The sequence below is a fragment of the Rousettus aegyptiacus genome, unplaced genomic scaffold (genome assembly GCF_014176215.1).
Source record: "Rousettus aegyptiacus isolate mRouAeg1 unplaced genomic scaffold, mRouAeg1.p scaffold_m13_p_6, whole genome shotgun sequence".
In the NCBI taxonomy this organism is placed as follows: domain Eukaryota; kingdom Metazoa; phylum Chordata; class Mammalia; order Chiroptera; family Pteropodidae; genus Rousettus; species Rousettus aegyptiacus.
Window position 1 is genome coordinate 60,040,198 of NW_023416309.1, and position 23,634 is coordinate 60,063,831.

The 23,634-nt window shown below is 67.7% G+C and overlaps 1 protein-coding gene across 2 annotated transcripts in view; it reads left to right on the forward strand.

The window, feature by feature from the left end:
* Positions 1-23,634, forward strand: part of INPP5A (inositol polyphosphate-5-phosphatase A) — a 100,203-nt gene that overhangs the window by 25,546 nt on the left and 51,023 nt on the right. For both annotated transcript variants that reach the window (XM_036222838.1, XM_016157550.2), the window contains exons 3-4: positions 6,461-6,561; positions 9,600-9,687. In XM_036222838.1, the coding sequence (XP_036078731.1) occupies positions 6,461-6,561; positions 9,600-9,687 (189 nt within the window). The remainder of the gene's footprint in view (positions 1-6,460; positions 6,562-9,599; positions 9,688-23,634) is intronic.

The window sequence follows — 23,634 nt, forward strand, 5'->3', positions numbered from 1 at the left end:
CACACGCACACACACGCGGACGGCGGTGCGTCGGCGTTCACACGGCGTCTGCAAGGAGAGCGAGCTGGGCCCAGCACTCAGAAACCAACAAGCGGAGTTCACGGGTCCGCGGATGGAAGAAGAAAAGCCACCGTCACCTCCACAGGTGCGGAGAGAGGGCCTGACACACCGCTGAGCCGCTCCCGCTGAGCACGCCCCCCAGGCCCGGAGCGCGAGGGACCTGCGGCCCAGGGGCACTGCGCAGCCTGCAGCCAAGGCGGGGGCCTCGGTCTGGCGGGCGGCAGGGCCCGCGGCAGGCACCCCGCCTGCAGGGAGGGGCCCCGACGCTGTGCGGACCGGGCGGCTGGCGCGCGTGCGCCCACGGGGTCCGCGGCCTCCGAGGTCGGTGTGAACGGCGGGCGCAGGAGACGGCGTCTGCGACCGCCCTGACCTCCCGGGGCGTCACGAGGGAAACGCGTTCCCGTCCGTGCGCTGAAAAGCACGCAGGCCGCGGGGAGAAGCAGGCGACGCGAAGACGCCGCGGGACAGACGCGGGTGCGCGGTGGGGACCGGGGCCGCGGCTCGCGAGCGCGGGGAGCCGTGTCTGCCGCCCGCACGGCGGGCCCGGGGGCCGGGCGGGCAGGGGTCTTCGGAGCGGGGTGCGTCGGAGCCATTGGTAAGTGGCCACAGTCCTTTTCGCTCCAGAAACTCTCTGTCCCTTCCCGCTCCTCGTCCTGGGCTCCCACCGGCTGTTGGTAGGGCGCAATTCCTTTTTCGGTCACTCAGAGACTCCTCTTGGGAGAAAGCCTAACAAGGCCGGCCGGTTCTATCTTTAACGCAGCTCGCGGGTGGGGCTGCTGGCGGGCGCGGGGCCCAGAGCTGCCCGCCCCGGCCACCTGCGCAGCGTCAGGCAGGGGAGCTGCCTTGCGTTTGGCTGGTTGCTGTGTACTTAAAAAAATAAATTTTGTGCTCTTTCTTGCCAAAATTTGTAATTCGTTTTTCCAAAATATTTTCTTTTAGCTCTCCTTCCTAGGAAAGAACCCACGTATTTTTATCAGTTGGCTGTTTTTTTCCCTAAAGTTAGGAGAAGCTCCTTTTTCTGTAGAATTTTGGTCAAGCACAGGTGCAGCTTGGGGCAGTGACTTGCTGGTGGTCTCAGGTGAAGGCCGGCGGGTGTCACCGTCGGGCAGGACACCAGGAGTCCTCTGCCTGGGGCCTCTGTTCAGTTCCCGCTTTACGGGGGGCAGAGCCCGTGGAGCACCCCGGGGAGGGGCTTGTCCTGCCCGCTGCAAGATGCCCGTGCCCGCGGCCCTGCAGAGTCTCTGTCCAGAGCCACCCAGGCCTCCAAGGCCGGCCGCTGTTTGCGTGCAGCTCTCGTGTGGGGATGAGAGCCAGGCCCGGCGACCAGCACCACCCACCTCTCCAGCCTGCACGCTGGCGTGGACTCTGCCAGTCCGGGGCCACCTCTGTGCTCGGCGACTGTCCACGGCAGACTTATCAAGACGTGGACGCTCGGCCCTGGGTACCGGGCATGGGCCCAGCCAGGAAGCGGACAGTCAGCCCTGGGTACCAGTCATGGTCTCAGCCAGGAAGTGGACGCTCCTCCCTGGGTACTAGGCATGGCCCCCCAGGAAGTGGATGCTCAGCCCTGGGTACCGGGCACGGGCCCCCAGGAAGTGACGGAGCAGGAATATAAGCCGTGTCCTCCCTGGAAAAGCCCTCCAGGGCGACCGCACTGGCTTGTGGGAGCTGACCTGTGTCAGGAACTGGGAGCCCGGAGTTAAATGCAGCAGTTACTAAAATCTAATTCTATGCACGTGCAATTGGGTGAATTATGTTAAAACCCTCATCTCCTCCTCATTACTTCAGTGCATGTCGCTGTCGCGACCCTGGTCTCTGGTGTCCGCTGTGTCTCGGGAGGGGACGCAGCGGCACGTCACCCAGCCCCCAGCTCCGTGCTCAGCGGGTCACGTCAGGAGCTCGACGTGGCCTCGTGGGGCATTTACACAACAGAGTGGATTTCGCCCCGGACGCCGGCTGTGGGGTCCTCGCCAGCACACGTCTGCACACCAGGCCGAGGAGGTGGCGTCTCAGTGACCACGGAAGACACACCTGTCCCCAGGGCAGCGAGTCCTGGTACGTCAGAAACTAGCACAGGAGCCTTCGTCAGGCGAGGGCATCTCGCCAGCGCCCCCTGTAACGGGGAGGTTTGGCGAGAGAGCCCAGCGGACGGCGTGTTCCAGAGCCGGCAGCCCGGGAGCCAGCCCGCCCCCGCCCTCCGCCACACGGGGGGCGGTGCCCGACCTCCCCCGCCGTGACTTGCGGCTCCGCCAGCGAGGTCTGCGTTGGCCCGTGAAGCGCCCCACGGCCTCGTCCGCCTGCGGGGGAGACACGGGCTCTGCTCGCGGGAATCCCGCAGCGTGTGGCTAACACACCGTCTTCGCGGCAGTCCCGCCGGGGCCGAGCCTCCGTCGGAACGACGCCGGGTATGTCTCGGTCTGTCCCGGAGCGGTGTGGTCGCAGGTGGCCGAGCGCAGGGTGGACTCGCCGTCCCTGGAGCTGGGAACATGCGCCCTGCAGGCTGAGCTCCCGACAGGGAGAGACGCACGTGGCTCCCGGCCCGGCCGTTTCGGGGTGGGGGAGGTCAGAGCGCGGAGGAGGGGCACGTCCCCCCCCCCCCGCCCCGTCGGAGGCGTAGCTGGCCTGACGCAGACGTGGTGTGCGTGAAGTGTGCTGTTCGACGCACTTCGCGGCGCGTCTGCCCCTGGGAGGCCGGCCAGCCGCCCGCGGGGCAGTCCCCATGGCCCTCACCAGTGGAGGCGCCCGGCCCCCCGCAGCCCCGGGCTCGCCCACCGCCCCGCAGGGCCGCGCTTCGCGCCGTCTGGAGTCTCGGAGCGTGGAGTCGGCGCGGGCGCTCCCTTGTCTGGGCCTCGCCCGCTGGGCTCTGGCTCCGCGTGGCTTCCGCCCCTCAGAGTCCAGCGGGCTCGTGTCCCGGCCCAGCACGTCCGGCCTCGGGGACAGCCCTCGGGAACGGGGCGCGCTCGCCAGTCGTCAGGGCTGACAGGTCAGAGGTGCTGACTGCCGCTCCGTGCCTTGACTGTGTGTGTGTGTGCACGTAGGTGTGAGTGCACTTGTGTACGTGTGCAGGTGTGAGGCACGCGTGTGCGCGCGCACACATGTCCTGCGGTGCTGGTCACGGCACAGTGCCGTGTGCTGGGGTCTTTGCCCCTCGCTGCCGCGGCCTCGCCGGCCCTCCCCCCCCTCCCCCTCCTCCCCTCCCTCCCCCCTCCCCCCCCTCCCCCTCCTCCCCTCCCTCCCCCCTCCCCTCCTCTTCCTCTCCCTCTTCCTCTCACCATCCCTATTTTAGTTTTGCGTTTCTGACTTTGGTTCTTCACATTCTCGAGTGCGGGTCGGGATGTCTCCTTCTGTTTGCAGCAGAGTGTTGTCATTCTGTTCTGCTCCGTGACCCTTTTTCTGAAGTGGGGACTCGGTTCTCTGTTGAATGTGCACATTTTCTTACTTTTTGCAGCCACCCCGTGGGGACTGGGTGACCTTTCTTTGTTCATTGGCAGGGTGTCCGGGCGTTTACGGGATTCCTGGGGGAACAGCACCCTCTTCTGTCCACCCAGCGAAGTCCAGGTGTGTGAGGGGCTCGAGGCCACCCAGCTGTCTCTGTCCTGCCAGTGGCGGGCAGCTGCACGGCCCCCCTCTGCCCTGTGAGTCGCCGTTACCCCTCCCGCCGTCTCCCCGTCACCCCAGGCGCCCCCACGGTGTCCCCCTCTTCCTGGTCTCTGCTGGCCTGGAGCCGCGCTCGCCCCCGCCCTGCAGGTTCTGCCCACGGAAGAGGTGGAAGGGCCTTCGCTGGCACTTCCGGGGCCTGAGGCTTCTGGCTGCACCTCAGGATCTACCTCAGGCCCCCGACAGCCCCCGTCTGCCCTGTCGCAGTGTGCAGCGCCAACGCTGGCAGCCACAGCCACCCGGGACTGGCTCGTGACCGCCCGGGGCCAGGGCGGAGGGCATGAGCTGCTGGCGTGACTGCAGGCCCGAGGACCTGTCGGGTCGCTGGCCCTGGGGGCGAACGGCAGGCACAGTGCCCATGGCTGGACGCTCTAGTGCGGTGGCAAACCAGAGTCCACTCAGGGCCTCGGGGCGTGGGCGCCCGGAACGCCCCGCCACACCCTGCCGAGCTTGGGCAGGGAGGAGGACCTGAGGGTGCCACACCCGGCAGCCTGTCTCCCGAGTCGCTCCCCGATGAGAAGGTGGCAGAGGGCGCTGGGGTGCCCTTCCTCCTCCTGGAGGCGGGGGGGGGGCAGAGCCCCAGGGTCGTCTGCGTTTGGGCAGGTGTGGGCGGGGCATCAGGCCGTCCTGGGAGAAGAGTCGGCTAGGGGCGAGGGGCAAGTGGCCTGCTCTGCCGAAGGCCGAGGGGGGCAGGGGCCGGCGGCGGGAGGCGCGGGCGAGCGAGGCTGTGAGGGACACGGCAGGTCTCTGGGCTGCGCGCGGGGCCTGACTCACCCGAGCCGCCCTGTGCGGAGCTCAGCCCGCGGGGACGCTGCCGCCCAGGGCGCCCGCCCGCCCGCCCGCCGCTCGCCGGGCCCTGGGGAGGCCTCAGGCCTCAGCAGCCGCTCTGCCCACGCGCAGCTGCCCTAGGCCCGTCCTCTGGTGGCAGCGACAAGGCAGAGCAGAGCCGGCCGGGGCGGCGTTGGGGCGGCATGGGTGCACACGGACCCCCGGTCCGTGTGGAGGGGGCACCCTGGCGAGGCGGCCGTGTCCTCCGCCTGCACAGCGACAGCTCGGGACTGCGGCCAGGGGCCCCGGGCCACTCAGGCAGGCGCCTGGCCACGAGGCCTCCGGATGAGGTGTACCTGCACCGGCAGGCACTGGCCCCGGCTCCCACACCCGGGTCTTCTCGTCCCTGCGATGCTGCTGCAGGGTCGATCATCGAACGACTGTGCCCAGAGCCGCACAGAGGGCCCGGCTTTCAGGAGTGAGACGCCTCCACGGGCCAGGGCAGGGCGGTGCAGGGCGAGTGCAGCGAAGGTCGGAAGGGGGGACTTACCGTGAATCCCGGCCGGCCAGGGCCGCCGCCTGCCCCCCGCCCTCCCCTCAGCCGGAGGCTGCGTCTGGCCGGCTCGTGCTCGGCCCACTCTTAGGAGCTTGTCGCTGGCACAGGGGGAGCTCACAGGTGCCCCGTTTCTCTAAACATGAGATGGGGAAGGGCCCTGACCCTGCCAGCTTGGTGAGCCGCGTCTGCCCCCTCTGCTCCCGGGCACTCGCGGGCGGGCGGGACCCCGTCCTCGCAGGGCCCCTGGCGCCAGCGAGCCTCCCGCTGGCCCTCGCTTCCTGGCACGACCCGGGATGCTGTCCTCCCGCCGTGCGCGGTGGCCGTCACCAGGGAGGTCTCAGCGTGGAGCTGACTTCTGAGCTGGGGTGGGCGTAGCTGGCCTGTCCCCCTCGGCCCGCTCTGAGCACACGTGTCCCCACGAATCCGTCTGCTGCACCGAGGTTTCCAAGGCGACGGGCCGCTTCCTGGCCACACTGCGGGTCACCCGTCCTGCCGACATGCCACCTGGCGCTCCGTCTCACAGGGACGGCTCCGTGGGTCCGAGTGCTGGGCACGGGCACTTCCCATCGGGGCCCGCACGCCCCCGGCCCCAGGCAGCCTGTCTCCCCCAGGCCAGCCGAGCGCAGCCCACACTGGTCAGGGGCCCCGACGGCTGGGCTCTGGCGCCAGCGGGAGACGACACCGGGCAGGTCCCGGGGACCGACGTGTTGCGTGTGGGTCGCTGGTGTGGGGCCTGCCTCGGGGGCGGTGGGCTTGGCAGGAGAAGGCAATTATGGGGGTTTTGGTACGTTTCAGAGCGAGCCAGTGCTGCCCCGAGTCAGGAGGTGCCCGGGACTTGGGGGCTGGGGGCGGATAGGGCCCAGGAGTTGCCCCGTGGCTGGAGCGGGCTTGTGTGCTCAAGGACAGGTGGCCGGGGACCTGGATGCGAGCGCCCTCCGGACCTCGGGCCCCAGGGCTGCCCGCCTTCTGGTCCCCATGACTCCTCCCCCATCACAGGCGGCCCTTCCTGCCTCTGCAGCCCAGGACTGGGCACAGTCCCTCGGTGGGGTCACGTCACAGCTGCCTTGGCACCCAGCAGGGGGCTCCAGAGGTGGCGCATGGTCCCCCTCAGCTCTCGGAGGCGGGGCCAGCCTTGTCCCCATGAGCACGTGCTGGTCAACACGTGCTCGACTGGCCTGCGGGCCACCCAGCTGTCGAGCGAGCCCTTGAGGGCGCCTCCCCGAGGGGCCACCCGTCGTGCGGGGCGCCCCGGCCCGCCACCGCGGTCACTGCGGGGCCGCGACGTGGGTGCGTGCCCTGACCGGGCGGTGGTCGGGACCTGCGTGGACGTGGGGCCTCGTGTCCCTCCAGCCGCGCCTCGGGCCGGCGCCCTGCAGCCCCCCAGAACCGCTGCTGACGCGGGCCTGTGCTTCCCCGCAGGTCGTCCACACGCACAGGCCGCACTTCATGGCCCTGCACTGCCAGGAGTTCGGGGGGAAGAACTATGAAGCCTCCATGGCGCACGTGGACAAGTTCGTCAAGTAAGTGCAGGGCACGTGCCCTCGGCAGCCGCCCGTGCCCAGCCGGGGCGGGGGGTGGCACAGGCGTGTGAGGGCGGGGCCCAGGGGTCACGGGCGACGGCGGGGCCCCGGGGGGTCATGGGTGACAGCGGGGCCCCCTGGGAGCAGGGCTCAGAGTGACAGCGGGCCCTCGAGCGCAGAGGCTTCAGCTTTGGGCTCCAGGCAGAGTCCTGCCCACGTGTGCCGGAGGCCACACCTGTGGTCTGCCGCCGCGAGTGTGGACGGGCCTGGCTCCCTCCGGCAGGCGCGGCTGTGCTTGTCATGGTGAGCTGGGCCAGCTGTCGTACGCACACAGCCCCGCCGTGGGCGGGGGGCGAGGGGCAAGGGGCGATTCCGGGGCCTCCGTGTGGACAGGGCAGCCGTGCGGGGGCGGAGGCGGGGAGCCCGGGCCTGGCTCGGTGCGCACGGCTTTCCCCGTCAGCGGGGCCCCTGCCTCTTCCCTCTGTCCACGGCCTGGGTGCCAGGGACGCCCGGCCTGCCCCAGGCCCCTCTGTGCCCACCTTCCCCGGCCCCTGGACTCTAGGCACTGTGGCCGCTTCCTCAGCACAGGGTGCAGAAGGGACGCTTCCTGACTTCCGAGGCTGGTCGTCAGAGGCCACCACCCGGGAACGCAGCTGGGCCTGGGGGCCGAGTGTCTGGACCCTCGCAGCCTGAGGGGGGCTCCAGCTGCTGTCACCGGCCTTAGACCCCCTGCCAGGGTCCCCGGCGTCGCACACCGACGCAAACCACCGTGTTTGCAGTTTGTAGTTGTTAAATGGTGAGGTAATTTGTCAAAGGGAGATTTTTAAAAAACTGCCGAAGTAACCTGTAATCTTCTCGTAGTAATCTATAATTTCAAGGCAGTTTCAGTCAGAAACTGGCCCAGGCTGCCGTGGACAGCGAGGGGTGGCGCCCACCCCCCAGCCCCCCCCCCCCCGCCTGACGCGGAGACATGCCGGGCGCCACCCCCGTCCTGACCGAAACGCCACGGTGCCGGTGGCATCGTGGCCTCGGACAGGGCCAGGCCCCTGAACGCATGGCCGGCCAGAGGAGACCGATGAGTCTGGCCGTGTTCGGACTGTTTGTCGAGAGTCGCCAGAAGCGAGGTGAAAACGAGGCCAGCGGGGGAAGGGCCGCCGCACGCCGAGCCGGCGGGGCGCGTCGGGCGCGGCAGCCCGGAGACCGGCCGCGGCCAGGCCCCGTGTGCGCCGTGCGGGACGCGCCTCGGCAGTGTTCTGTTGTGCAGTTATCTTTTGAAAAGGTCCAGAGCTGCGGGAAAACACCGCGCGTCGGGGGCAGCCCCCCCCCGCGTCCGCGGTGCCCGCTGCTCGGCGGCCGGGTCCCTTCGGCGCGAGGCCCTCGGTGCGTTCTCGCAGCCTTCGCTTCCCGGGGAAGGCCTTGGTCTGCGTGTGTGACGCGTTTTGTTGTGAACTGGAGAGCCTCAGTGGCTCCTTGGGTCCCCTCAGGCTCCCGCCCCGCCGTCCCAGCCGCGTGCCGTCGCCGGGGGGTGGGGGGCGGGGAGGGGGCCGCTGTGCGGGCCCCACTTCCCCTGCGCCGCGCCCCTCCCCCGCCCCGGCGCGCCAGCTGGCCGTGCCGCCTGCTCGGGGCTCTCGCAGCTGCTCCGGCCTGCAGGTCGCCGTGCTCGTCGCATTGGGGAACGTTCGCCCGTCGTCCCCAGACGCGGTCCCTTCTCCCTCGACCTCAACGCCGGCTTCCCACCTGGGCCCGCACAGCACCCCCAGCCCGGGTGGATTCTGGTGCCATGACTCAGTCACTCGGTTTTTCCTCCAGTCGTAGGCTGCTCTCAGGCCCCTCCAGTGACATCACTTCTGACCCTTGGCCTTCAGCTCAAGAATCTTCTCCCGTGGCTTTTAGCGTCCCACGTTCCGTCGTGTTCTTGTTCCCTTCGAGTCCTCGATCACATCTTAACGGCCGTTTCAAGGATTTTTTCAGGGAATTCCATCTCTTGGCTGCATCTTTGCAGATTGTGGGTCACACTTTGTTGCTTCATGTGTCAAGTAATTTAGTTTTAATTTTTTTATTTTTTACACCGGCAGTACCTGGTCTTCCGAGGCAGTCTCCCGTCCAAGTACTGACCAGGCCCGAGCCCGTGAGATCGGGCGGGATCGGGTTTGTCCAGGGCGGCGCGGCCGTACACTAATTTTTGAGCTGATGACAGAGGTCACAAATGTCCTGTGTTGCTTGGAGTCCGAACCTTGTTCTCCTCCTTCAGACACTTCGGGGCTTGTTCTTGCCGGCGGTCAAGGTCTGGCGGTCAGTTCGGTCCCTTCCGGGCTCGTCCCTGTCTCCCCTTTCCCACGCCCCTTCCTGCCTCACGGCTGGGCCTCTCCCTGACCTGCATGCTGGCTGTCGGAGGCGCCTGAACCCTCGCCCTGCTGTGGTGGTGCTTGGGGCGAGGCCGGGGAGCAGGAGCCCCCTTGCTTCCTGTCTCCGTTCCGGGGTGCTCCCAGACCCCCGTGCTCGGCGGTCCCCATTGCCGCGGTGTTGACAGGGACGGCAGAGAGGCCATCCACGTGAGGCTTTCCTGGCGACGACGTACGGCAGTGAGCTGAGCAGTAAGGACGGCACTCACGGCACTCGTCTAACGAGGCCGACGCCCTTCCTCGTGCTGTGACGCCTCCGCCGCTGGGTCCCGGTCCTCAGCGTCCTCCTGGAGCGAGCGGGCGGAACTGCCTGGGCCCAGGGGGGCGTTTGTGCAGGGCGACCGGCCCGGAGAGCTGACTTCTCCGCGGGGAGCAAGCCACCAGGGGACCCACAGACCACGGGGCCACACTCGTGGTGCGCGGCCCTGGGCGGTTATCAGCGTCACCTCCCCGGGACGCCGCTGGTCCCGCAGCCGGTGGGGGCACGCGGCGGGTCTGGTTTCTGCGCCCGGCTGGCGGTGTCTTTGGGGTGACGTCGGGTGCGGCGCCCAGGCCAGCGCCCCGCGCCCGTCCGCACAGCGGCCGAAGGTGTGGCGCGTGCGTGCCGTCCGCCCACAGCGCCCTCTCTCGCCGCAGGGAACTGCTGTCGAGCGAGGCGATGAAGGAGTTCAACCGGGCCCGCGTCTACCTGGACGAGAACTACCGGTCCCAGGAGCAGTTCACGGTAAGCGCGTCCCGCTGCGGCCCCCCGCCCCGGGCAGGCGCGTGCAGGGGGCCTGGGCTGCTTCCCTCGGTGCCCTCGGCCGGCTCCTGGGCAGCTGGTGTGGACGCGGCCCACATGGAGGCTGGGAGGTGGACAGCCGGCGGGGCGAGGGAAGCGGCCTGGGGCCGCGGAGTAGGGGAGACGTGGGCGTGGGGGCTGCGGGCTCCCAGACGAGGGGCTGCACCGTGCCTGGGTCCGCTCTGCAGACCTGCCTGCCAGCCAGGCTTGCCCCTGTGCTCGGCCAGTCCCTCCAGGCCCCGAGCCCGTCTCTGAGGGGCGGGTTTCCCTCTAGAGAGGAGCCGGCCAGAGGGGAGCAGGCAGAGCCTTCCACAGAGCGGGGGGAGACTGTGGACGCCTGGGCGGGCGGCCTCAGGGAGGGCCGGCAGCCGTGGGCGGTCCCGCTGTGGGGGGCGGCGCCGGTTTTAAGCAGCCGGCGGTCGGTCTGGAGGACAAACGGCCCGAGCGCCCTGTGTCCAGCGAGGCCCTGGCGCTGCCGTGTTAGCCGTGGCCTCTGCTCTCTGCGGCCCCGGTGTCCACGGCTCACTCTGTCACATCGCCGTGCGTGCAGGTGCGGCCGGCTCGGACTCTGCAGCGCGGCGTGGTCTGTAGGCCGTGGCCGGGGGTCTTGTTCCTCAGCTCGTCCCCACCTGGGGAGCTGGAGCTGTGGGCGCCGTGTGCCGGGGCTGGGGACGCACACCCTGTGCCGGTGGCCGGGAGCTGCCCCGCCGAGGGCCTCCTGTGGGTCAGAGACGCCCGTCAGTTTCAGGTCTTCAAATCCAGAGTGTCTAAGCCAGTCCGGCAGCGTCTGCCCCGTGCCGAGGGCGTCGCTGTGCACTGCCACGTCTCCGCCTTCGGCCCCGTCCGCAGCATCCCGCGCCCCCGGCCCCCCAGCCCACGCCGGTCGCAGGCGCCCTTCCCGCCGACCCGCTCAGGTGCCACCCGCCCACCGCAGTCGAGGTGCTCGTCCCCCAAGCTCGGGACACAGCCCCTCCCTCTCTCCTCTGCCCTTCCTCCTCCTCTCCTGGCTGCTTCCTCGCTGCTCACCCCTAAACAAACCCTTTTCCCCTTGACACACTTTCCTCTGCTGTGACCCAACTCCCTGCCGCCCGAAGCGGAACTTACTTAGATGAAAAATGCAGTGTCTGGAAGGGGAAGCACCCCGGCTGGGGTTAACCGCAGACTAGATGCTGCAGAAGAAAACTGAACCTGAAGGCGCTGCACTAGAAACCGTTCGACATAAAACGCGGGAAAAAACGACTGAGAAGTTCACGGAGCCTTGCCGCCCCGAGACGTCCTCTCTAGCTGTCTGACGCTCGTGTAACTCGAGGGGAGGGTACAAGGGAAGATGCTGGAAGAGATGATGCGTGACGAATTTCACAATACGATGGAACGTGTGACCCCACAGGACCCGTCACACGAGGCTCAAGCAGAAGAAACACGAGGAAAGAGCGAGGCGCAGCCGGCCCGACGGCGGGAAGCAGCGCCCCAGCTCCGAGTGGCCGCCGCGCGCCCAGCGCCGCGTTACAGCCGCCGGGCGCCCCACGGCCCCCAGTGCGGTGCCCCCCACGGCCCCCAGTGCGGCGCCCCCCGCGGCCCCCTCCGCAGCCCCCCCCGGCCCCCCCACGCGGCGCCCAGCGCCCTCCTCCCCCTGGACTCTGTCCTCCTGTCTCCACAGCCCCCTTTAAATAGAAGACACGGGTGGCAATGGACGAGGACCCGGTTCAGGCCGCCGTCCGGGCAGGTTGCAGGGCCAAGGGGCACTGAGCAAGGACCCGGGGGCCCCGGCGTGTGCGCCCCCGCGCCAGAGGCAGGCCGGACCCCCACGTGGGTCCGCGGAAACCCCCCCGGAGCAAAGCGCGAGGGTCGAGGCCGCTGGGCGGCGGCCGGGACAAGCCCGAGTCGGGCCCCCGAGGCTGTGTGTCCGGGTGTCTGCAGGACTGGGCAACGTCTGGAAGATGGGGGTGAAGGCTCGACCTGCCCACCGAGTTGTGGGGAGTCTGCTCGCGCCCCTGTAGTCCAGCGATGCCTTCGCCTGGCTCCCTTTCCGGGGGTCACTGGCCAGTGGGACGGGAGGGACAGCCCCGTCTGGAGAGTGGGAATGGCTGAAGACGTGCCTGGCCATCTGGCGCTCGTCCCGGAATGGGCGCGGCACAGCCGTGCCCTTGGCGTCCTGTCCCGTGACCAGACTGGCGACCGCTTGCCCCTGGGGCCTGGAGTGAGCGTGCCCGCCGCCGCCTGGGTCGTGCGTGGGGCCGTCTTTGCTGGGGCCTCTGGACATCCATGGGTGCAGGGCAGCACTGGGCAGCACGCAGCCACCCTCCTGCCTCGGCCTGGCGGCCTCGAGCTGTCAGACAGAGGAAAATTTAATTTTTACAAGATTGATGGCATTGGAGTGATATTTTTAGCTGAGTGTGGTTCAGATAATAGGCCATTAATTGAAAAAGGAAATTGAAATGAATTTATCTTGTACATAAATGCTGTCACAGGCATTAATAGGGATCAGAAAATAGTGGCCTGTTCCCAGAAAGACATTGAACCTGACGCTGCACCTGGTGCATGCACTGGACGGTGGGGGTTTGCTGTGCATGGAGGCACAGGGGGCGGGCAGCGGCCTGGCGGGGGCTGGGCCGGGGGGCGGTGCTGCAGGTCTGGAGGGGCTGTGGCCTCGCATGGGGTCAGGCCTGGGGGTGGCAGCCGCCCGCACTGTTGCTCGGCACTGTTGCTCGCCAGGTCGGGCCTGGAGGGCTGCGGGCAGTGGCAGGAGGCGGCAGATGTGCGTCCTCACCAACAGGTGGCGCCAAAGCGGCGTTTCACATCCGAGCTTTCGGAACAGGTGCTCAGAGGGCAATTTAGACTTAAAATGATCACGTCGAACCTCGTTGCTCCTGAGAACTGTGCAGAGTGGCCATTTACTGAAGCGGGAGGCTCGTTTGGTCCGCTCCAGCCCCCACTGCCCCCCGGGCCTTGGTCGCTGGCCCCTCCCCGCCACCTGCCTTTTCCACGGGAAAGGGGAGGGCAGAAGTCCCTCTGCTCAGAGGACCCGCCAGTCCGGCATGTCGACACCGGCCCTGAAGGGACAGGGCCCGTCCTGTGCGTGGGAACCTGTCTCAGCGCCCGTCGCAGGCGGGATGTGGCCCTGGGTGGTGTCCGCACGGCCGCACGCGAGCCGGGCCGGTCGGCTGGGAGCCGGCACGCCGTGTCCCGGGCCCCTGGGTGTCCCCGGGCCACCTCCTCCTGGCAGTGGCCCTGGTGCGCTGGTGCCCGCGTTCTGAGTCGTGCCTGCTTTCCAAGGGGAGACCCCCCGAGAGCAGCAGCTTTGCCCCCCGCTCAGACCCAGTGCCCGGGTGCTCGATGCCCGCATTCCGAGCCCGCGAAGGAGTGGGGGGTTCTGGGGGCCGGAGGAGCCAGGCCTCAGAGTGGGCTAAGCGTGGACACCCCTTGGCCCTCCCTGCAGGGGTCTCGAGGCTGGGGGTGCCCCATGCGAGCCGAGTGGGAAATCGCAGCCTGGGGACTGGATTTGAGGACATCAGTGTGGATGTGTGTGTGAGACCGTGGGCTGGGTGGGGTCCCTGGGCACTCTGCGGGGATGTCCGAGACCGGACCCGGCCCTGGGAGGCTGGAAGACGCAGCGGGTTCCTGGGGCAGGGTGTGCTGGGAGCCGCGCGGCAGCGCAGGAGAGTCCCACGGGAAGGACCTGGCCCTCCGTGCGCCCCGGGCCCTGGCGGAGAGGAGCTGGCATGCAGCAGAGGCGCCATGGGCAGGAGCGGGGCGGCCTCGGCCGAGGACGCTCTTCCCCACGACCCGGGGTGAGGCGCCGGCCGTGGCCTGGCGGGCTCGTGGGTTTGAACATCCCGGTCGCGCTCTCTGTTTGTCTGAAAGAACCGAAGTGTTTCAGCTTAATCACCAGTGAGTTTTAAGACCAGGTGGTTCCCGCACGCGGCGAGCCAACGCCGGGGCCCATGGAAGGGGCGGGCGTCGGGGCTGCATTCACCACGCACCTCAGGGGACGGGCCCCAGGGTGCTGGGCACTCTCCTCAGCTGGCACCTGCTTCCTGGGACCCAGATGCTGACTGGGGTGTGCCTGCGGGGCCTCGGAGAGCATGCCGCGTGGCGGCTTTGGTCTCTGTGGAGCCAGCTCAGCGGGACAAGGCCAGGCCCTTTCTCCGTAGAGATGCTGGGACGATGGTGCCCAGCCTGGGAAGGCTGCCGTCTGCGCGCTCAGGGCGCGACCGTGCTGGGGCCAGGCCCCCAGAGCGCCACCCGAGCCCGCCGCGCTCAGGGCTGGGCGGGTGGCGTCCGGGCAGCCTCATCTCAGACTGTCCCCGCGGGGCCCGGTCACGGCTGCCCTTGCGGGTCCTTGTGCACTCGGGTGTTCCCTCAGGTGAGCCTGTGCGGGGCCCAGAGCCATGCGCGCACGGTTTCGTGGAGCGGGTCGGGCAGGCCCGGTGGGCGGGGCCTTTGCGCAGGCCGCGGCCCGAGCCCTCTGCTCATGGAGTGTGTGGTGCGCCCTTCAGCCGGGGCGAGTGGGCTCTGGAGCAGCGGCTGCTGAGCGGGGCGCCCAGCGCCCCGAGGACCCCGGGCAGCAGGCAGGCGGCTCACAGATATCTGTGGTGGCTCGGACGTGCCCTCAAGCCTGAGGCGTGCAGCTCCATCCCGGCCGAGACGTGTCGCTAAAGACGCATCCGTGCCCTTGACCCGTGGGCATGGCGGCCTGCGGGCAGAGGCCGTGATCGGGCATCCAGGGGCCTCCGCCCTGCTGTCCAGCCGCCCCAGCCAGCACCGTCGTTTCTCCGGTGAGTTGGTCCCTGGAGGGGTGTGCAGGAGAGTCTCATCCTGTGATGTGGGAAGAGCGGCCAAACCAGAAGTCTGTAGCCCCCACCACAGGGACATCGAGGTTCCTGGGAGCTCGCCTGCCCGTCTGGGGACAAGCAGCCCTTCCTGCCGGTGTCCCTGCATTCCCACATGGACGCCGCTCCCCGGGTGATGGGGCGGCCTCTCCGTGGTCCTCCCTGTGGTCAGACCCCGCATGCCTCCCTCCACGACCCGGGCCCCTGCGGGAGTTGTAGGGAGATGGGTGCGGTGGCATTGCGGGTCCAGTCCCCTCCCCCCAGTGCCTGCATTCGGGGTGCAGCCTGGATGCCGTGCCCTCCAAGGGGCGCCCCGGCCTCCTCTGCCCCCCCTCCGGTAGCTGACCCTCCCCTGCCTCTGCCTCTTGCATAAGGTTTCAGGGGAACGTGTGGAAAGCAGCGGAGGTTCCTGAGGTCCTTCGATCCAGGGGCGGGGCCGAGGCAGCTGCGTTTCAGACGCGGGAGCAGGGAGCAGACCCGCCGGGCGCCCCCGCCCCCGCCGCCCCCGCCCCCGGCCCGGCCCTGCCCGCGCGGCCCAGACAGGCCTGATGAAGTGAGAGGACAAGATTGGTTTTCTGAGGGCACCGGGCCCTCCGCACACCGCTAAATCACGCTGTCTGCCCCGCGGGCGGGCGACGGCCGCTCCCCTCACGGCACCTGCAGCCCCGCGGGACGCGCTGCTGTGCGGCGGCCGCCGTGAAGGTGAAGCTGCCACATCGATCTTTTTAGCACTAAAATATGAGCCACTTTACTCCGCGCCCCGCTGCTGTGATGTGAGAAATAATAACTCGGGTCCAAATTAAAAATATTGATCTCGGGAAGGTGCTGAAAGTAAATAAACACCTTCCGAAGTTTTCGGGTCAGCCGAGGAACGGCACTCGGCAATAAATGTGTCGGCACGTCAGAGTCCAGGGTTCTTGATCTGTTTTTCCTTTGAATTGATTTTTCATTATTTACTTCCTAAAAGTGTTGGAATTCGGCCCGCAGCTGTTAAACCCCAGTGTTTGGGCAGATTATTTCTTTGGGGCTTGCGAGGTGCTGCTAATCCACTCGTCATCGATTGATTGATTTTTGACTCAATGAGCTCGCCGCCCTGCCTTATTTAGGGCTTCCATCATAATTTTTTGTACATTTAGGCCTGACTTTTTTATTTCCCTCTAACAGATGAGCTGACGCTGGGCTGTCACACGGGAGGACAGTTGACACAAGGTTAATCGTATCCTCTGCCTGTGTCCTGGCCACGGGCCGCGCGGCAGGGCCCGGTCCCCCCGGAGCTCTGTGGCCCCGTCACCCACCAGGGCCGCGGCCCACGGCCAGCGCAGCGGCCTGGTCCCCTGAGCCTCCGATGCTGAAGTCCCTCGTGGGACAAGGAGACACTGAGTTGTGTGCTTCTGGGGAGCGTCCTGTCAGGGGGCCCCAGAAGCTTGGGCTTGTCCCCAGTGCTGCCCAGCAGGTGCCAGGGACAGCTTGGGACGGCCCCTTCCATGTGCTGGTTTGTGAGCGCTGGAGACTTGCCTGGGAGGACTTGGGACGAGGCCATGCACATCCCGCCGCCCCTGACTGTCGGAGTTCCTGCGACCATTCCCATGACTGATGCCCTGGACGGGGAGCTGCCAGGCGGGAGGCGGCAGTGGTGCCATGTTTGCGCTGTCCAGAGGGCTGGCCGCGCGGCCCCGTGCGGTCTGGACGTGGCAGCCATGCGCCTCCCGCCTCCGACCGCAGCGCCCTTGTCGGCAGCGCCTGCGGCTCCGCGTCGGGCCCCGTCCCGCCTCCAGGGGCAGCGTGTGCGCCGGCCGGCTCTCGGAGGGACGCACAGCCTCCCAGTGCTCGCAGGAGCTCGCGGTGGGCGCCAGGAGCCCAGAGCGCCGCCATGGACCGCTGCAGAGGGCCCCCCGCGGGCACGCGGGGCCCAGGGAGCCAGCCATGGGTCGCTGTTCTCAGCGTGGGCTCGGTCCATGGCCCGTGGCCCAGGAGATACGCTCTGCGTGCTCACCTGCTGAGACACCGGGGGCAGGGACGAGGGTCACCCCAACCTCTGCCCGGGGAGCCCGCGTCCCAGAGCGGAGGGGCGCGGGGCCGCGTAGAGTCCTGGGGCCGAGGGTGCGGCGTCCCTCTGCCAGGACAAGCAGGCGCTGAGGGCGCGGTCTGGCCGCCGGGGTGGGGGCAGGGGGAGGGGGGGACACCAGCATGCAGCTAGGTGGGGGTGCTGCCGTCGCAGAGTCCTGAGCCTGGGGTTGGGCGCTGCGGCGGCCTTGGCTCCGGGGCGTCTAGCCGTGGGAGTGGGGGAGGCCGGCACAGGGAGGCAGCCAGCTCCTGCACACGCGACATGTCACACGCCACACAACACGCCTACAGTGCTGGGTGTCACAGACTGTGCAGACTCAGGACAGACTCACGCGTGTGCACTACCAAGTGTGAGTGTGTGAGCCCAAGGGAGACAAGAGTCGTTCAGCTGGGACCCGGAGGCCGCGCGGGGGAGCGGAGGAGGGGGCTGTTAGGGAGGCCCCAGGAGGATGATGTGCGGCGGGTCCCCCCCCCCCCCATGGCGCAGGCACGACCCATCCGTCCAGTGTGGCAGCCTGCGGGAGCGCACGCTGCCCCAGCAACGTGGGGCCCAGTCGTCTGAGGGAGGGTGTGCTGTACTCCTGAGGACGTGGGTCAGGGGTAGTGTGTGTGTGAGTGTGAGTGTGAGTGCATGAGTGTGACAGTGAGTACAGGAGTGTGTATGTTAGTGTGAGTGAGTGACTGAGTGTGAGTACACGAGTGCGGCTGTGGGTACACGAGTGTGTGTGACTGAGTGTGAGGTCATGAGTGTGGCTGTGAATACATGAGTGTGTGTGAGTGTGAGTGACTGAGTGTGAGTACACGAGTGTGTGAGTGAGCGTGCGTGCGCTGAGCGCCACGACGCATCGCCGAGAGCAGAGTGGACAGATGCCCGTGTTCACGGACTGGAAGACTCAGTGTTAAGATGTCGTTTCTCCCCAAACTGGTGTGAAGGTCAGTGCAATACCACTCAAAGCCGCAGCAGAAATTGAGAGGCCGGCTGTCGGTCTATGGAACTGAGAGGACCTCGATCAGCCAAAGTGACCTTGAAAATGCGCACAGGTGGAGGGTCCCCCAAACTGAGATGCACGCAAACCCGCAGGAGTCAGACGGGCAGCCCCGGGCCGCACTGGACAGCAGGGCCCGGCCCGCGGGGTCCTCGTCGAAGGTGTTGGCGCCGCAGTGCGGGGAGGGCCGCGCTCGCGGACGGCGCCGTGGGCAAGGAGAAGGGGCCACGGCCGCTCGGAAAACACTGCGGAGGCTTCTTAAGGCGCAGAGCGCGCCCGCCACGTGACCCGTGACCCCGCGCGCCCGCCGCGTGACCCGCGCGCCTGCCACGTGACCCCGCGCTCCCGCCGCGTGACCCCGCGCGCCTACCACGTGACCCGTGACCCCGCGCGCCCGCCGCGTGACCCCGCGCGCCTGCCACGTGACCCCGCGCTCCCGCCGCGTGACCCCGCTCGCGCTCTACCCACGCGCCCGCCCCGTGACCCCGCTCGCAACCTCCGCACTTTCCCCATTACCCCTTCTCTCGTCCGTTCTCTCCCTGACCCCGCCCTTTGACCGCCATCTCACCGCTGGGGGCCTAAGAGGAGACGCGGCGTTCGCGGCGCCGGTGTCGTCCACGCCGCAGACGCCGACGCCGACGCCGACGCCGCCAGCGGGGCATGGGCGGCCGCAGCCGCCACTCCGCAGTGCCAGGCGCGGTCGCACCGGCAGCGCCGCCGCCGCGGGGCGGGAGGAGCGCGTCGTGCGCCTCGCGGGAGGACGCCGGTGCGCTCGCTCTGCGCACGCCAGGCCGGCGGAGCGCCTCGCACTCTGTGGACACTAGCCACGTGGTTGGGGCCGACACGCGGCCGACTGAGTGACTTCACCCGACAGGGAGCGCGCGCACCGCATCCCGCCTCCGCGTGACAGCCGCGTGGCCGCCCCGCGCGCCCCGCGCCTGAGGAGGCCTGACGGCCCCGGGCGGTGCCAGCGGCGGGGCAGTTCCCAGCTTCGCACGCACCCTGTGCAGACGTCGCCCATGCGAAACTGAGAAGACGGTCCTGAGGTTAGATAAGGCTTCATTGATTTCTGAATATAACATTATTCCAACTCAATAAAAGTAATTTTGGCCAACGTTAGCCCACGTTTCCTCTGCGCTCCGGGCGCGCGGGCGGATCGTCAGTCAGTCGATTGGCAAGTGAATTATGCGCAGATGATGGGGCCATCCCCCGCCCCCCTCTGCCCCGTGACCGAATCTCGGCGCTTTCTAGTCCGGGGGCAGATCCCTGACCTCGCACCTCACACGCCACTCTTCTGTGTCTGCTCGACTGTGAGCGTCCAGGGCCGGAGGCGCGCACTGCCCCGCCAGTGTCCCCAGGCCCAGCCAGGCACGCGGCCGTCGCCTCTGGCCAGTTCCTGCCTCGGTGCAGCGGAGACCTGCGTGCTAGTCTGGGTGCGAGGTCCCGCTGGTGGCCGGCTGGCGCTGGGTGTCAGCGAGCCCCCCGGCCTGCTGGTGCTGGGTGCTGAGTGCTGGGTGTCGGCGAGCCCCCCGGCCTGCTGGTGCTGGGTGCTGGGTGCTGGGTGTCAGCGAGCCCCCCGGCCTGCTGGTGCTGGGTGCTGGGTGCTGGGTGTCGGCGAGCCCCCCAGCCAGCCGGCGCTGGGTATCAGCAAGCCCCCCGCCAGCCGGCAGCCTTTCCTTGCTTGGTCCAGGAAGGAGCTGCACCCAGGTCCCGTTTTGGGGATCACCCGGTATGCCTGGTGTTACACGTGGCCAGGGTGTCAGAAGCCCCCCACATCTGGGATGCAGACCCCTGCCTGGGCCAGGCACTGGGGATGCGGGCGGACATACTCCGTGACAGAGAAAAGTCACGTGTGCCCTGGGTGAGGATCTCGACCAGCCCTCCCTGGCCTGTCTGCATCACGGTCCCCTGCAGCCTCGTCTCCGTGGGGAGCGGCCACAGGGTTCTGCCTGGGCAGGGACAAGGATGCAGCGTCTGGGGAGCGGCGGCCCCGTGCAGCAGCCATGTGGTGTAAGGACTGGTCTCCCTTGCAGGTGGCGGCTCCCTGCACCCTCACAGAGAGTCACAGCTGCTGTGGCCTTGCCTGTCCCCCGCTGTCCCCGGCTGTCCCCTCCTTTTGTGGCACTTGCTGTGTGGCCGGGGTCACGGTGGTGCTGTGTGCGGTGCCTTGACAGAGGCGCCTGAGAGCCAGGACGCGCCCTGCGCCTTTGCCACGGCGCCACCAGGACCGGGCTCCCCGCCGCCCCCACAGACCCTCACTGTCGGGCCGCGGCCCTGCCCGCACGGGGGGCGCCGGGTGCAGCGCCGTCCCCCCGCCGTGTTCGCGGCACTGTCCCGGCGGCCCCCCGGGCGGCGTGTTCCGAGCGTGCTCTCTGGGGGCGGCGGGGCCGTGCAGCCTGGCAGCTGGCTGATCCATCAGGCGCGGACGGGGTGATCGAGCGCCGTGTCACACGCAGCCCGGGAAACAAATACGCCGCACGAAACGTATTGGTGAACAAACTGAAAAATTGTAAAGCTCTTAAGGACTTTCATGCTTGTTAGCATTTCTTGACAGAAAATCACTGAAGCCGTGAACATGAAGAAACGGTCGGTCGGCTCACAGTTCAGCTTGCCGCCCCGTGGTTTGGCCTCGAGCGGCATTGCGGCCCTGGACTTGCGCCGAGCCCCCCACTCAGCGGGGTTTTCCCGGTCGGTGTTCACCAGAGTCCCCGCATGTGCTTGGCTGTGCTCCCGCCAAGCCGTGGCCTCCCTGGAGACTGTCCTCAGGAGAGGGGACCCAAGGGCCCCCGTCGAGCAGACACCTTCGAAAGCCGAGCCAGGATCGATTTCAGGGGCCAGAGCCGGCGTGGACCTCGCAGTGTGGCCGGCTGCCCTCGTCCCAGACCCCGTCACAGAAGGGAGCAGAGTCTGGGGAGTGTGGTCAGGGCACTTCCAGGGCCCAGTGAGGACGGGGCCTTTAGTGACCGCCGCCGAGGACTGTGTGCTGCCCTGCGTCTAACCCCAGGGGATGATGTCGTTTATTATTTATTCTCGGGCAGACAGCTGTCCTCACAAGCCTTGCACAAGGATGACCCCTGTGTTTTCTGTGACGGTCAGGGTGGTGGCTGGGCTTCTCCTAGACCACCCACCTGCCGCCCCATGTGAGAAGAGCAGAATGCGTTTTCCCAGGAGGGCCCACCTGCTCAGCCTGTGCCCAGGTACCAGCACAGAACTGCACTCCGCGCCACAGAACGGCACCCCGCCGCCCAAGTGCTGGGCCCTGGGACCCTCGAGTGGCCACAGGCAGCTGGCCAGTCACGCGTTGTCTTGTTGGTTAATCTCTGCATCCATGTGTGTGAGCAGACATGCTTGCGGACACTCAGAGGTTCTGCCCCCGCCGGCCCCTCAGTGGCTGTGGCCCAGCTCAGCACGGGTGTGGCCAGCACGCTTTGTTTGGGCAGCGTCCTTTTCAGGGCGTGTTTGCTGCACGCCACGCGGAGCAGCTGTGCTGCGTGACGGAGGGGGTGCCGGCCCGGCGGAGGGGGCGCTGGTTCCTGGTGGAAGGAGCGCGGGTTCCTGCGGTGGAGGGGGTGCTGGCCTGGCGGAGGGGGCACAGGTTCCCGCAGGGGGCGCCTGGCCTGGTACCGGTTTCCGTCGCAAGTCCCAATTCCTGCAGTCGGGCTACAGGAAGCCGGCCACGGCCATGGCCCCTGATGGCCAGGGCCTCGCTCTCCGGCTGGTGCTGGTGGGGGCCCCCCGTCAGCAGGAGGCTTGTCACTGGGGGCCGTGCACATTTGCAGCCCATGTGCTGAGTGGTCGCCGCCCGTCCTTGCGTGCCGGGAGCTGCCGAGGGGGCGGCCTCAGGGCCGGGGCCCAGACGGAGCCGTTTCTGCCACGGCCTCACCTGCGGCCAGTGCTTTCAGGAAAGCTGACGACGCAGACCAGGCTCATCCTCGCCTGGACCACGTCCGCCACCTCTTCACGCTGGGACGACCCAGCCTGAGATGCGACGCTCCTCCCGCAGCCACCCCGCTGCCTCTTGCCTTCTGGGTGCAAACCTGACATCGCCTCGCAGAGGGCGCAGCGCCGAGGCGTGGGGCTCCCCGCACGGGTGGCCGGTGGCCGCGGTGCAGGGGGAGGCGGCAGCCCCGGGTGCCTGTAGGTCAGGGCCACGTGCCTGGTGTTTGCGCACTGCCGTCCGCGTTGTGACTGGTCTTCACCGTGCCGGTACAGTCTCCTTCCCGCCCAGCTCCTCACCTGTGGGCATGGGAAATGACGTAGACTCGGGCGTCTGTGACTGGCACGTGGGAGGGCAGCCCCGTGGACACGCTGGGCCACAGGCGATGGGCGGGCGGCAGACGCGGCCCCCCCCCCCCCGGCGAGCCGGCCACGTGGCGCGGAGTGCCCGATGGGCGGGCGGCAGACGCAGCCCCCCCGGCGAGCCGGCCACGTGGTGCGGAGTGCCCGATGGGCGGGCGGCAGACATGGCCCCCCCCCCGGCGAGCCGGCCACGTGGCGCGGAGTGCCCACCTCAGGCCCCCTCCGCCTGAGGAACCTCGAGGTTTAGGCAGCTACGGCGTGCCAAACCCGTCAGGTCCCCCGAAACACCCTGGTACAGGCGGCTGACGGAGGCCCTGGCCCTCCGCGGCGGCTCCCCGTTCCTCTGGCCACCATCTGCGACGGGGTCCATGGTTGTCGGAGAAAACCCTGAAACGTCTTTCACATGGAAACTGTTACACTTTGCTCTTCGACTTGAAGTTAACTTGGTCTGTCCATCGTCATTGCTGCCCTGATGGATGAGGCCCGGCGATGGCGCTGTCCCCTTGGACCCCCTGCACCCTACCCCTACCTGCGTGAGCAATTCGGGTGCAGAAGCTCTGCCCGGAGGAGCCGTCTGCCAGCCCGGCATGCACGGCGCGCCCCGCCTCTGATGAACCCCCCACCACGGGGGTGGGGGTGCGAAGGCTGGGTGCAGGTCTCCCGCGCAGCCCGGAGCCGCTGCCCTGGGTGAGGCCGTGGTTCCGGCCGAGGCCGCCTGGGTTTTACACGTCCGTTTACGAGGCCCAGTGATGCGATGCTGTCACTGCTTGTCCGACACGCGGCCGTGCAAGCTCGGGACGGGAGACGTCGCCGTGACCCGAACCGGCTCAGCGCAGCCCCTTCTGGGTCAGAGCTTAGCTATTTAGTAAATGTTGCCTGTTCTTCCAACCATCGTAATTCTTTAAAGGGTTTTCAAAAGGGAGAGAACAAATCGAATCAAGCCGTGACCGTCGTGTCTCGTTCTGGAGCTAAGTGTGTTTTTAGAAATGCGGGTCCTGTTTAGGGTCCCCTCCCAGTTTTCATCTATTATCACAATAATTGAGTTTGAAGCTGGAATTAAATTTATCAAATTGCGTTATCCTCTTTAGAAATTGGATAGGGACCCGGCGGGGAGCAGAAGGTAATCCGCTTTGCTGAGCCTCCGGTGGCGCTGCCAGCAGGGCCGAGGGCACAAGCGTCCCCCCCGTCACCCGGACGCCACGTAATTTCTCCTCAATCCCTTGTGCAAATAATGACATTTGAATCGAGCATTAACAGGCTTAATTACTTTAAAATTGTCATTTTAATTTACACTGATATCGTATTGATCACACAAGCAGAGATTAAGCTGCTCAGCGGAGCGGATGACGGGGCATTAAACATCGAGGCTCCTCCGGGGGCCGCGGGCGGCCGGGAGGGGGACGAGGCCGCCCGCTAATGGACTGGCGGCATGCGGGGACATGCGCCCCGGGCTCCTGCGAGGGGGGCGCCGGTGGGGGTCGGGGAGCATCTGCGGGCGGCTCATTCGCTGCCATGCGCCGAGCCTCCCGCGGCTCGCCACCACGCCAGCGTTTATTTATCCAGCAAATTCCGAGCCTCGACCTTTCGCTGAGTACATCGAACGCTCGTTTGCGTGGAGATTTTTCAGGTGTAACTTTTATAAGTATTTGTTATTTATTTTTCATTTCTCGTGTCAGGCAGAATTAGTTGGCCCTGCCTGTGTGGCCGCGTCT